Below are 15,481 nucleotides of genomic sequence, written 5' to 3' on the forward strand. Positions count from 1 at the left end.
CAAGCAGACTAAAGTTGTTAACAATCTCAGTCTCTTCACCATCCATCCTGATGCTGCCAATTGGTCCAGTGGTGAGAATCTTTGTCTTCTTGACATTGAGATTCAATCCATACTGAAGGCTGCAGTCCTTAAACCTCTGCATCAAGCATTTCAGGTCCTCCTCACTTTCAGTAAGCAGGGTTTTGTCATCTGCATAACACAGATCGTTAATAGATCTTCCACCAACCCTGACTTATATTTACTTTAGGAAAACACTGGTACTGATTTTCTTTCCCTCTTTCCTCTAGGGTATTCTTACAAGAAAGACACAGTACCTAACTCAAGGTAAGGATAATTAGATGAGAGCTGTAGCCTTGATCTTTGCTTTGAGAAATCTTGCTTTCTGGCTTTGATATCTAAGTTTGTAGTTCTTCTTTTTTTTAAAGCCTAAGTTAGAAAATGCAAATTCAGCTAGAATCTAGAATGGCTCCATTCTGATTTGGCCTTCTACTGAAGTTTTGCATTTCCACCTCAGCTAATACTTACTCAGAATCTACATTTTAACAAGGACCCACTAGCAATGTCCTCAGCAGGGTAACTGAACCTGCTAGAAGACTTGAAATTGAGATGCCTTTTTAACTTCTTAATCATTTTAACTTAGTTCTAAATTTAGGGTATAGAAATTATCTCCCCATTAATAAAAAATGCTCATTTATTTCTTCACTAATGTTTTTCTGTTTTATTTTTCTGATGAAATGAAATTTTAAGAAACACAGACCTTCTTCCGGGGTCTTGACAGCTCAGTTAAGTTGCTCTCTAAGCTGGCTACCTACTAGATACACCTGGGACATGTAAAATACAGACAAAATGCCCACCCCAGAGCAGTGGAATTAGATTCTCTAGGCCTGAGTCTAAAGGAGGTATTTTTCTCAAACTTCCCCTAATGATTCCAATGTGACGGCATTGGTTGAAAATCTACTGGTCTACTGTATTCCTGTATTTGGTCTCCATTCCTGCTAATATACATGAATGTGTACACACAAACATCCATTCCGGACAGACATATTTTACATAATTTTAACTAGAGTGTCGTGACATTTGAAATATAAGCAAAATGCAATATGTCTCAAAGGAAAATAATGACAATCCATTAAATGTTATTCATCCACCAATAATTGAAAACTTTTAGGCTACAGAAAATATATTGAATTATGAAGATCAGACAGCCTACATTAAAGGCATTAAATGTCAGATGGTTTCAGACTTTTCACGTCAGTACTCTTCATTACAGCAGAAATATTGTAATGTACTGATGTTCATAGGTATCATTGCAAATAATAAAAAAGTACTTGACAGGTGCTCATCTTTATTTATAACTTATAAACCTTTCAGAAAATTAGAAATTTGTCTGATATATTTATTAACTATGTATTTATGCACAGGACCAGTGCATGCCTGAGAAAGAGCTGATGATTAAATTAATATGTGCTTCACCTGTGAGTTAGAGTGTCTATTATTACCATTCTACACATTAGCATATTAGCATATTAAGGCACAAAGTTTAGTAATAGGCAACTTTTCTATAAGTTTTTTTCTTTATCCAGATTCCCCTCTACTTTCCTTCAGTTGATGTTAATTTCATATAATCATTCCCATACATTGTCTTTCATAAAATTAATCACCATTGGACTATGCCCAGCATTACCTCATCTTTTCAGATCCCCACTGTATCTTTCCCATTTCCTTTACCTCCTCCTTATACCCACTAAATTGGTGACACTCTGGTTTCCGTCCTACCTATCATCACCCTTCTGCCACCATCCCCTCCTCCCTTGGACTCCCATACACGTTTTACTAGTTGTTGTTGTTATGTGCCATCGAGTCACCTGTGACTCATACATAGCCTGTATCAGACACACCTTAGTCTCCAGACTGACACTGTTGCTCTTCTGTACTCTAGAGATTCCTGAAAGAAGACTTTCCCAATGCAATGTCTTTTGATTTTCTGGCTGCGGGTAGTAAGAGATGCAACTGTGGAGCCAAGCAAACTAAAGCTGTTTACAATCTCAATCTCTTCACCTTCCATCACAATGCTGTTCAGTACTTTGGAGAGGTCTCTGAAAGAAGACTTTCCCAATGCAATACCTCTTAATTTTTCTGGCTGCTGGTGCCAAGAGTGTTGATTGTGGAGCCAAGCAAACTAAAGCTGTTTACAATCTCAATCTCTTCACCTTCCATCACAATGCTGCCAATTGGCCCAGTGGTGAGAATCATTGTTTTCTTGATATTGATCTTCAATCCATATGGAAGGCTGCAGTCCTTGACCTTCTGTAGCAAGCACTTCAGGTCCTTCTCAGTTTCAGCAAGCAGGGTTGTGTCATCTGCATAACACAGATTGTTGATGAGTCTTCCTCCAATCCTGATGCCACATTTCTCCTTACAGAGCCCAGCCTCCCAGATGATCTGTTCTAAATACAAATTGAAATGGTATGGAGATGGGATACATCCCTTGGGTACACTCTTCCCAATATGAACCATACAGTGTTCCCTTACTGTTCTGATGACTGCCACCTGGTCCAGGTATAGGTTTCGCATTAGCATGATCAAGTACTCTGTGATTCCCATTCTTGTCAGAGTCAGCCACTGTTTGTTGTGGTCCACACAGTCAAATGCCTTTGCATAGTCAATGAAACACAGATAGACATTCCTCTGGTAGTCCTTGCTTTCAGCCAAGATCCATCTAATATTAGCAACAATATCCCTAGTACCATGGCCTCTTCTAAACCCAGCCTGCACTTCTGGCAGTTCTCTGTTGATATGTTGTTCCAGTCATTTTTGGATAATCTTCAGCAGAATCTTGTTTGCATGTGATATTAATGATATTGTTTGATAATTTCCACACTCTCTTGAATCACCTTTCTTTGGAATGGGAACAAATACAAATCTCTTCCAGTCAATTGGCCAGGTGGTTGTCCTCCAGCTTTCTTGGCATAACTTTGTGAGCACATCTAGGGCAGCATCTGGTTGTTGAAATATATCAATTGGTATACCATCAATTACTGGGGCCTTGTTTTTGCCAATTTTTTTAGAGTAGCTTGAACTTCTTCCTTTATCACCAAAGGATCTTGATTGTACATTGTTTGTTGAAATTCTGTGTCTGCCAGCTCCTTTTGATACAGTGACTCTCTATACTCTTTCTATCTTCTTTTAATGCTTCCTGGATCATTTAATATTCTGCTCAAAGCATCCTTAAGTATTGCAACTTGAGGCTTGAATTTGTTCTTCAGTTCCTTGAGCTTAAGAAATTCTGAGCACATACTTACCCTTTAATTTTCTGACTCCAGCTTACGATAATGGTCTTCTTCAGTATTTGTTCTTATGAGACTGAGTTACTTCCCTCAGCATAATGCTCTCCAGTCTCTCCCAAGTCATGTACTTTTCAAAATCGTTAAACTCATTTCTCAGTATACTAGTGAGTAACCCTAATTGTCAAAATTGTTGCTTCTGAATGCTGCATAGTATTCCATTGTGTGAATGTACCACATTTCTCATTTGGTTGTGGTTGGGCATTTGGGTTGTTCTCTTGTTCTTTAGATAGTGAATAATGATGCTATGAACATTTCTGTACAAATCTCCTTTTGTGTCTCAGTTCTAATTTCCTTAGGGTATATCCTTAGTGGTGGAGTAACTGGGTCATATGGAGTTTCTATGTTCAGCTTTTTGAGAAAACGCCAAACTAATGAGCAACTTTTTGGGGGGTTTTGTGTGCTTTATTCACTGCTGTATCTGCAGCTTCCTATAATAGCTGAGTTTATCTTGAATGAATAGAGAGATTAATATTTCTTCAATGAATGAACAAAATATTTCTTGGATGAATGCATTTTTTAAAAAGAAACAAACCTTCAAACTTATTTAAGGTCATGTGTTTGCTAAGTGACAAAGTAAAAATTTAAACTCATAACTTCTTGGATTTGGAAACGCCATTTTTACTCTGTGACAAATGAAAGTCACCAGTGTGGATCTTCTCTATCTCTCAACTACTTTCTTTTGCTTTTTTTTAAAAAGACTGATAGATTCACAGGATATTTATTTCTTTTACTTTCTGAATTGTCCAGGCCCATGGAAGAATTAAAATAATAATAATAATTAATAATAATAATAATAATAATAGAATCCTTCACCTAAACTCATTATGTAACATGTTGACATGTGGCTTTGATCTGTTTTTCGATTTCTATACCTATTCTTTTCAAATAATTCGTAATGAAGTTGCAGGCATTTTGTCCTAGGAATAAGAACATCATCTTAGACATGTTGTTGATGATTGCCTTCGAGTTGAGCATGATTATAGTGACCCTATGAACAAAAGGCCTGAAGCCCCTCTACAACTATCAACATTTATCAAAGTTCAAAGAGTTTCCAGAGGCATATTGCTTAGGATTATTTTTAATGCCTCAGAAAATTAACATGAATTTGAATTTTCTGAATTGTTTGCTAAAATTTATTGGTTATTTAATGGTTTCCTCCACTATGAACCTTGATGAGGATCTCCATAGTGTTGCTATATTTCCAGCAAAATCTACTCTTTGTCTACACATTGCCTCCAGAATTACTAACTGAACCCCAATATTGCATTCCACAGCCTCATCTCTATGGCCAACACTCCTCCCTCCGGCTTTGCAAATGCAGCAAGGATGCACTCAGAGGAAAATATCTACATCATTGAAGAGAATATTTATGAACTGGAGGATTCGAATCAGTATTACTGCTCCATCAGAGAAGAACAGCAGCCCTGACAATGCTGGGTCATTGCCTTTTAGATCTTTGGATCTGACCCCTTCATTTTTGTGCTATTGTTATCTTCCTAAAAACTAGGAAACTAGGCAATGTGTTAGCTGATTGGTTTTTAGAGGTTTTGTCCAAGGCTATGGAGCAGTTTCCTCATTTTCTGAATGTATTTGGCTCACATGGATAGTGAACTACACTGAACTTTGGGTGCTTGATTATCTGAGCCAGTAGAGGTAGAGCTGGAAGGGGTTTTGAACCAGTTCATTCTGGGTGAGACCTCTGCTGAGTATTTGCATTTTCACTTCTCATGTATAGCATTATAATCTTACAATTTAACAAAAGCAACAGGTGATTAAAATGTAAATTTTTATTTACTTTATCTGGTGTGGAAATGAAAATTCTCAGCAGGGATTGAACCAGAGTAAATCTGTTAGAAGCCTTGATCAGCGATAGACTTCTATATGATAGACCAAAACCGACTTCTGTATTTATAAAATAAAACATAAATCCAACTTGTTTTGCTTTGCTCCAATAGTTTCAGACACACAATGAAACGAGAGGACAGAATTTCCCTATATCGTTTCTAAGGCTGATTATCTTTATGGGAGCAGATTGTCACATCTTGTTCCTGTGGAGCACATGATAGGTTTAAAGCACTGACCTTTTTTTTTTTTTTAGCATTTAACACTTAACCATTGTGTCATCTTGGCTCCTTTTTTCTGGATTCTCAAATCATTCTTGTCATCAGGAAGTTGATTTACAACTCATAATAACTCTATAGAACAAAATAGAACTTTCCTTAAGATTTGCTCAGTAACATTTATGGAAGCAGATTGCCAAGTCTTTTCTGTGGAACTTCTCGTGAGTTTGAACTGGTGGACTTTTGGTTAAAAGCCAAGAACATAAACGCTGTACTACCAGACCTCTTTTAGTTATCCTGTCTGCTTAATTTCAGCAAATGTGCTTATAAAGGATACTATATTAGTAGGGTTATTTGGGGTCATTTGTTTTAGGGTATATTAGAACTTTGAATGAGAATTACTAATTAAGCAGATCTGTTTAAAGAACTCTGTTGGTGTAGTACCCTACCTGTTAAACAGCTCAAAAAGTTGGTAGTTTGAGACTATCAGTCATATTGGGAGAAGATGAAGAAAGAACGTTCTCTGTTAAACCTCAAAGACTCTAGAGAGAGAGGATTGCTCTATGGAGGAATTCATTTGACAGCTGTGGGTTTGGTTTTGCCAGCCTTGTTGGTTGATTGTTAGATTCTTATTATTTTTTCTCACTTATTTATTTGCATCTAAAATTCATCAAATATTAAAGGTGTTCCTGCTCAAATACATGTATATACTTACATAATGCAGAAGCTGTATAATAATCCCTCATGATCTAATAAACTAAAGAGTTATACAAGGATTAAGGATGGATTGCAACTCTCCTTAACTCCATCACAACAAGGGAAGCTTCACTAGGGTGTGGCCTGTGTGATAAAAGTTAATTGAGAGAAAGTGACCTTAGTACCACCAAGAAAGACTTGCCAGGAGTGGAGCTCATGCTTTTCGACTCCGGTATCAGTGCAAGGAGCTCTTTGACACTGGAGGGATGAAGGAATCTTGAAGTTCTCCAAGGGATGCCTGGTATACAGATGCTGAAGGAAACAAGAGTTTTGTCCACCTCTGATAGAACAGGCCTTCCCCTAGACCTGACACAACGAATTTGGATTTCTAGCTTCCAAAACAGAAAGGAAATATTTGTTTGTTAAAACCATTGATTTGTGACATCTCTCTTCACAGTAGTACTAGATAACCGAGGTACAGTTTTATTTGGAGATGCATATCAATGAGAGACAGACAAGGTTTGGATACCTCTAAGTCTACGCTATTGCTGAAAGCTAAGTTATGATAGATAGCTGATACAGGATTCAAACAAAGAAAAATAAAAAAGTGGAAGTAGTCAAGTAGATATTAACATAATCTGAGATACAGCAAAGTACAAGGCTCATGAAAATAAGAGTAAAAAGGGCAGGAAGTATGACTTTCTCTTCCATTTCTGATCTTCAGCCCATGGGAATGAGGGCTGAAATTCAGCTTGCCTCAGTCTTGCTGACTCCAGAGTTCTAAATAGTTGATCTGTCAAATTGTTCTTCTTCAAAGGAGTAGGATAGAGATTGACATCCACTAAACATATTAAAAACAGAGCTAGAGAATGAGAGAGGAAAAAGAAGAACCTTAGAATCCAAGAAAATCAGCAATTAAATGAAGACTAATGAGGCTGTTTTATATTCAAAGTGGAGTCATTTTTGCTCTGCCCATTATCACAACTTCCTTTCATAAGGTTTCCAAGGCTGTAATCTCTATGGAAGTATGTACTGTCACATCTACGTCCTGTAGAGCATTTGGAAGATTCAAATTGCTGACCTTGAGGTTAGCAGCCAAGTATTTTATCCTCTAAGATACCAGGGTTCAACAGCTTGAGTAATCACAATACACTCACCAAATCTAGAAATAATTAACATTAGTTCCAAATTGCAAACTAAATTATAGACTTTATTTGGTTCTCATTACATGATTTTAAAATTTGAGATGAAATGCTTTTTTTTAATAATTCAGAATTAAGTTAGAGCTTAAAGTCTCTTTTCCTGTCTTCCCCATTAAACCTTTCTTTTTCTCACACACACTCCTCAAGAATAATCAGTATTACTTTGATATACATCTGTTTAGACTGCCTTAAAAAAGACAATAGAATTTAAAATTTCCTATTAGTTACAATATAAGACATAAAAGTAAGAAATAGAGTTAATTTAATTAGAGAGCTCTGGTGGTTAAAGAGCTGTACTGCTAACCGTAAGGCATATAGTTTGTGTTCACCAGCTGCTCTCCTTCCATGCAATTTACAGCCTCTGAAAACCTGCTGGAGGGTCAGCAATGAGTTGCTTCCAACTCGAGAGCACCCAGCAAACAACAACATTTTGTTTAATTGAATGCATCTAAAGTATTGCCATTTGAACAGAGAATTATTGATAACGTAAAACTATTGATCAGGAAATTTACATTCTTTTCTTAGTGTAAGTCTGGATGTATTTTATGTTTCTGGTACAACTAGATCCTCATTCTGGCTAGATACATTTTAAGTGTATGGGTAAGGAGAGGGAGACATTTTAGGGAAATGGTTCATCCGGCTTATAGAAGGTGACAAGTCCCAGGTCAACTGGTCAGACTTCAAGAGAGAGACATCTGCAGAGACTAAGCAGTTTAAGGTCAGCATATAGTAGTAAAGACTGTTGGTTCTGCAGGCTAACAAGTCCAATATTCATAAGGGAGGAAGGCCAGTGATTTAAGGCTGGAGGTTTAAGTCAGGATCCAAATTGGCAACAACTCACTAGCTTTGCCAGAGTCCATGAATATGTTCAAATGCAGCCATACTACTGATCATATCAATCCATAACTGCCTCTAACCCTGCTTCATTAATATCTTAAAAGTAGAATGTACAATATTTAGAATAATTATGTTATACTGAGAGTCATGACCACATTGACACATAATGTTAACCATCACATCTACTATTGTTTTATATCAGAATATAAAAAATAAAATATCTTTTTTATATATAAAAAATCTCATTGTTGTTGAACTGGAACTGACTCATACATTCCTGACCCTCCACTGCATTTTCAAAGGCTGTAAATCACTTAGGAAGAGAGTACCCATCTTCCTCCCTAGGAGCCACTGGTGAATTAGAATTAACAGAGATGCTCAGTGCAATGCCAGCTTACCGAACTTACTAGGCCACCAGAGAGCTGTGCTGTTAACCCAGTTTGAATCTACTAGCTGCTCCGAAAGAGAAGGGCGCCAGACAATCTTCTCTCACATGATTTATAGCCTCCAAAAACCCACTGGAGGATCAGCTATAAGTCAGTTTCAGCTTGAAGGCAATGCTGTTATTATGTATTGTGAAGTCTGAATAGATTCTTCACTAACCCTCCAGTGGGTTTTCAGATGCAGTACATCACACAAGAGGAGATTGTTTATCACTCTTCTGTGAAGACAATGGGTTTTCAGCATAGATGGGAAAGTCTGCTGTTAGGGACCTCTCCAAAGTACTGAAGAGCAATGGTGACTGAGGTGCTCCTGATACAGGCCATCGTTTTTGCAATCACTTGTTATGCATCAGAGAGCTGGACAATGACTAGGGATGATACAAGAAGAATTGATGCTTTTGAGCTGTGGTGCTGGGGAAGAGTATTGAGTGTACCATGGACTGCTAAGAAAACGAACAGGTTCCTCTTGGAGAGAGTTTTATCAGGCTACTCCTTGGAGGCACAGCTTTTTGGGGCTTCATCTGACACACTTTGGACATGTTTTAAGGAGGGACTGGTCTTTGGAGAAAGACATCATGCTTGGGAGGGTGGAGGGGACAGCACAGAAGGGGAAGACCCTTTATGAGGTGGATTGATTCAGTGACTGGAGTGGAGTAATCTCTGTCCTGAGATTGACACAGGACAGAGCAGGATTTAGGGCTGTTGTACATAGGGCTGCTATGAGTTGCAGGAGACTTGAGGGCACATTACAACAACAACAACAGGTACACACTTTGTTGAACAATTTCTGCTATGTACAGGTTTGAATGAATAGGTTTCATTTAACAGGTTTCTAGAGATAATCTTTCCATTTCAAACATATATGCATTTGCAACCTTTCAATGCCAAAATGTCTGGGTATGGAATTCTTGTGTCAAAGGATATGGTTCTGTCTTATGTAATATGACTGCAAAAGTATAATATTTTAAACAAGCTTGCTAAGTAAATGTGTACTTTTTTCAAGGAAGTCATTTTAGATTTTTTTTTTAATTTGAGCGATCTTCTTTTAATGAAAAATATATATTTAAAAATGTTTTTGAGACTAAGATTAAATGAAAAACCCAATCAAATGATTCTTAAAAGCCTAGTTTCTGTAACCACTTATTCCTATCTTTTTATCCAAAAAATGAACTTCTTAATTGCTGTTGTTGTTAAGTACTGTTGAATCGAGTATGACTCATAGTGATCCAGGCTACTTGGATCACAACATGTGAGACGAAGCTTCACCATCCTGCCTCCAAGGAACACCCTGGTTGCCCTTTCTCTAAAACTAATCTGTTGATTCTTTTTGGAATTCAGCACTTTTCTCCAACATCACAGCTCAAATGCATTGAAATTGGTATAAAAAATTGGAAATCCTTCCTAATTGGTATCTCCTTATTTTATTTTTGCTCTCTCAATAGTGCTTTTTCTACATGTTGTTACTGATTGTCATTGAGTTGAGCACGACTCATTAGTGACCTTATGAACAAAAGACCTGAAGCCTTTCTATAATTATAACAACTAAGACCCTCTATGAGGTGGATTGATTCAGTGACTGGGGTAATCGGGATGGGTGTGTCAGAGCCAATGAGATTGGCACAGGATAGAGCAGGGTTTAGGGCTGTTGTACATAGGGTCGCGATGAGCCGCAAACGACTCGACGGCACATAACAACAACAACAACAACAAATAACTATATAACTATTGTTTCTCAAAGTTCATAGAGTTTCCAAAGGCATGCTGTTTAGGAAATGTATTCCACTCCTGCTTCTTTCTACATAGCTATATATATATGTATATGTGTGTGTGTGTATATATATTTATATATTATTTATCTCTATCTCTATCTCTGTCTCTATCATCTATATCTATATCATCTATATCTATATCTCTCTATCTCTAATCTATATTTATATATAAATAAATATAAATAGATATTAATTACCAGCTTAGATTTTACTATTCTTAAAAACTTTTCCATAGCTTCCCACGGAGTTGGGCTTCTGGATTGCCAATGTCACCTTGTTCTCTCTGTTTTAGCCACACTGACCTCTTAACTTCTAGAACAGACCACGTTCTTCTGATTTCAGCACCCTTTTAGTGGTTGTTCCTTCTTTTGGGGATACTTCTGACTTTTTTGCAGCGCTGCCTAATTCTTGGCTTTCAGTTCCCATCATAAACATCCCTTCAGAGAGTTCTCTGTTCACTTTATCTACCTAAAGTAGCCTTCTGCCCATAATCAGTCCAGTTTATTTCACAAAGTTCATACATTACGATAAACAGCCTTCTTATTTGTTTAAATTTCTGTGATTCTCTGACCTCCAACTAGAAAGGAAACTCTGTCATTCATTCTACACCCAAGTTATCAAATAAAATACTCAGCATGTGGTAACCTGAAACCAAGTGGTTCGAATCCACCAGCTGATCCTCTGTAGAAAGATGGCAATCTCTGCCTGTGAAAATCCAGAGGTCAGCTATAGGTTGGTTCTGACTTGACGGTACACAACAATGTGAGGTAGTTGTTTAATAAGTATTTGTAGAATGAGTAATGACTAATATATGTTTGCTGCTATATAAGAATTTAAAGTGAGATAGAACACTAAAAATATAAATACTCAAATGCTTTTATTATAAGAAAGTTAGAGCTCAACAGGGCAGCTGTAGTGTCTGAGAAAATTACATTGAGTAGTGATTGATACTACATCCTTTAATAAAGATTGCATCTCAACACCAAGAAGAAAAAAATCCTCATCATCGGGCCAATAAGCAACATCATGATAGATGGAGGAAAGATTGAAATTGTCAAGAAACTCATCTTATTTGGATAATAAAACACTGTTGATAACAGTAGTCAAGAGATCAGGAGATGGACTGCACTGGGCAAGTCCTCTGTCATGGATCTGTCCAAATTTACTGAACACCAATGATGTCAGTTTAAAGGCAAAGGTGTGCCTGGTTCAGACCATGATTTTTTCAGTCACATTCTATGCATCTGAGAGCTGAACAAGAAATAAGGATGGCATAGGAAGAATTGATGCCTTTGAGTTGTGGTGTTGGAGAAGAGCATTAAATATCCCATTGATCACCTAAAGAACCAACAGATACGTCTTAGAAAATGTGCAGCCAGAGTGCTCCTAGGAGAAAAAAGTGATGAATTCTGTCTCACATACTTTGAGTATGTTATTAGGAGAGGCTGTTCCTTGAAGAGACATTTTTGGAAAGGTGGAGTGTCAGTGAAGGAGAGGAAGACCCTCAGTGAGATAGATTAATATAGTGACTGCAACAATGGGTTTAAGTGAGTCAGAGATTGTGAGGATGGCACAGAATAGGATAGAGTTCAGGTCTGTCATTCCTAGGGTCACTGTCAGTCATTCCTGACTGGACTGTAACTAACAACAACAGCACTATAGCAAACCAGACTCTGGATTATATAGAAAATAATTTTTTAGTGCTGTCTACTTTTTTTTTCTTCAAAATATTAATCCTTTATTTTTTAAAAATATTTTTTTATTTTATTATTTTTTCTGTGTGTGTACCGTCAGATTGGACCTGACTGGTGCAGGAGGAGATGGTCCCTCCTTCTCCGGCAGAGCAGCTGGTGGATTCGAACCACATATCTCTGGGATTGCAGTGCAGCTTCTTGCCACTAGGCCACCAGAGCTCCCCTAATCCTTTATTTTGACACCTACTTATTTTAACTCTCTAGGATAATCTAAGCTGTTACGGCATATAGCACTTATTATCTACATATTGAATGAATTCGTGACAGGATACAAGTGACAGAGATTCTAACAGCAGTTCCTCAAAGAAATACATATGTGTCTGCTTACATATCTTACTTTATAAGAAAATAAGGGTTTTGCAAGGTAAATTTTATTTATTCATTAATACATTGCAACATAATTTTCCATATTCCATGGTTCTTGGAGATGTCTGAACAAGGCCTTAGGCAACTAAATTGCTTCCTTGTCTGTGTCATCTGCAAATAATAAAAAAAAGGACTATTAGGTAATTAGGTCATGAAAATTATAACATGTAAATATAAAAAACTGATTTTGTGAAAATGCAAACTTTTGGAATATGTGTGGGGTTTTTTTTGTGGTGGTTGTTATGATTGTTAAATTTTATATACATTACCCAGGAGACCATTGATTACTTTTTTATAAAACATGCCACTGATAAATAAATGTTGTTGAGTCATCGTGGACACATAGCTTTGTATTTTTGTTATCTTGATTGAGGTTTAATAAATCCTAAGGGCTGTAGTCTTTGATATTCTTCAGTCTGTGTTTCAAGTTCTCTTTGTTTTCAGCAAGCAAGGTCATCTGTATAACATAGGTTGTTGATGCGTCTTCCTATAATCCTGATGCCACACTCTTCTCCAGCTTCTTTTTTTATTTTATTTAACTTTTCTAATTCAGATTTTAATGAAAATTAATGGAGAACTTGGATTTCCATTCATTCATTGTTGCACATTTCCCCCCCTTCCCCCCCCCCCACCAGTTTGCTTTTCTCTTTGAAAAGAAAATTCTTTCACTGTTGTACAATTCCCCACCCCCACCCCAGTCCGCTTTACTATGCAGCTCTTATTCTGGGCTGTTGTCATGCAAAGAATACCCAATCATATATTCCTTTTAAACAGTTCGTTCCTTCATTTGTTTCAATGCAGTGTACATTATTTATCCCCTCTTTTCTCAGTTTTCTCCAACCCCAAGGTCACAAAAGGACAAATATAAAAGGACAAATATGCCACTGTTATTATTTAACTTTTTTAAAGTTTAGTTTGCATACAAGGTTCGTATGCATTGTGTATTCAAACTATCATTCACTCACATTGCATTTCATACATTTTCATTTATTGTTGTTGTTGTTATGTGCCATTGAGTCGATTGCAACTCACAGCGACCCTGTGTACAACAGCTGTGAACCCTCTTCTATCCTGAGCCAACCTTATTGTCTCTGATACACCCACCCTCGTTACTCTAGTCACTAAATCAATCCATCTCATTGAGTGTTTTCCTTTCTTGCGCTGTCCCTCCACCCTCCCAAGGATGACGTCCCTCTCCAAGGACTGGTCCCTCCTTGCAAGATGCCCAAAGTATGTCAGACGAAACTTCAGAATCTTTGCCTCCAATGAGCAGCCTGGTTTCACTCTCTCTGGGACAAAGATGTTGTTCTCCTAATAGTCCGTGTTATATTCAAAACTCTTCTCCAGCACCAAAGCTCAAAGGCATCAATTTTCCTTCTATCATCCCTAATCATGGTCTCATTCATTATGTTTTATAAAATTAATCACCACTGAACTATGACCAACATTACCCTGTCTTTCCAGATCCCTATCAGATAATAGCCCTGCTTCATGAATGATTTGCTCAACATACAATAAGTACGGAGAAAAGCTACAGCTCTGACACACACCTTACTTGATTTTAAACCATGCAGTGTTTCCTTATTCTGTTCGAAAAACTTCTTCTTGGTAGACATATAGGTTTTCCATGAGCACAATTGAGTGTTTTTTGAATTTCCATGGTCCACCCAGCCTCTCCTTAGCTACTATACAATCAACATATTTCTGGTATTCTCCTTTTCCAGTCAAGATCCACCAGACTCTAGCAATGGTATTCCTTGTTCCAATGGTCTTAGCAGCATTCACCTTAATTTCCTGGCACTCCTAGTCAATATACTGCACATTTTAAAAATAATCTTCAGCAGAAGTTTACATATGTGTGATATCAATAATGTTGTTGTTGTTATGTACTGTCAAGTTGCCTGCGACTCACAGAAACCCTGCGTACAACCCTAAACCCTGCTCTATCCTGTGCCAATTGCACTGCCTCCAACACACCCATCCAGATGACCCCAGTCACTGAGTCAATCCACCTCACACAGGGTCGTAAAAACTTCTTTGGCTTAGTGGTAAGGAATTGAGCTGCCAAATCAAAGGTACTTGGTCCAAACCCACCAGTTGCTGTGGGAGAAAAATTTGCACATTACTCCCTGTGATTTACTGACTCTGAAAACCTGCTGGAGGGTCAGCTTTGGGGTTGGTTCGACATGAGGGTGCATAACAACAACAATCTCACTATCAAGAACTCTGGTGCTGAGTGGTTAAACACTTGCCTGCTAATCCAAAGGTTGGCAGTGTGTGCCCATCCGCTAACCCGAAAACCATGGGGCAAAGGTGGGAGAAAGATGAGGCAGTCTGTTCTTACGAAGAACACAGCTTTGGAAACCTTAGCATGCAGGTCCAATCTCTTCTATCCTATGGGGTTATTGTGAGATGAAATTATTTTTGGGTTTGGTGGTGGTGTTGGTGGTGGTAGGCTTTTTTTTTTTTTTTATGGTGTTAGTAGATGAGAGAAAGAGTAGAGAGGGTGGGTGGGATGTTGTTTCTCCACCAGGTATTGTTGATGGTTATTATTGAGTCAATTCTAACTCATAACAAGCCCAATGTGACAGAGTAGAACTATTCCTCTGAGTTGTGTAGGCTGCAATCTTATCCAAACAGTAAATTCATCAGGTCTTGCTCCTGCAGAACTGCTGGACTGAGCTGCTACCCTTTTCATTACCATTGTGCCTCAGGGCTCCATCACCTCTACCACCGTTCTTTTGCCATAATTTTTCCTTATAGACAGATGTGTGTGTGTGTGTGTGTGTGTGTGTATACACACACATACATACACACATACATCTATTATATATATTATATATAATATGTATTGTCCTTTTGTTACCATGCTTTTATAAAAATAGGTTCCTGGAAAATTTATTGTGAATTTCCTTTTTTCACTCCTTATTTTTTGAGAGTATTTCCATGTTAGTGCCTCAATAAAATGTTGTTATTCATCATGTATGTGTTTTGTTAAAAGAGCTGA

The 15,481-nt window shown here is 37.6% G+C and overlaps 1 protein-coding gene across 1 annotated transcript in view; it reads left to right on the plus strand.

Moving 5' to 3' along the window:
• Positions 1-4,775, plus strand: part of HAVCR2 (hepatitis A virus cellular receptor 2) — a 36,200-nt gene extending 31,425 nt beyond the window's left edge. The window contains exons 6-7 of the mRNA XM_006901984.1: positions 288-324; positions 4,622-4,775. Coding sequence (XP_006902046.1) covers positions 288-324; positions 4,622-4,775 — 191 coding nt within the window. The remainder of the gene's footprint in view (positions 1-287; positions 325-4,621) is intronic.
• Positions 4,776-15,481: the final 10,706 nt, after the last annotated feature.

Source organism: Elephantulus edwardii, unplaced genomic scaffold, assembly GCF_000299155.1.
Source record: "Elephantulus edwardii isolate Elephantulus edwardi_28Jun2011 unplaced genomic scaffold, EleEdw1.0 scaffold00354, whole genome shotgun sequence".
NCBI classification, from domain to species: Eukaryota; Metazoa; Chordata; class Mammalia; order Macroscelidea; family Macroscelididae; genus Elephantulus; species Elephantulus edwardii.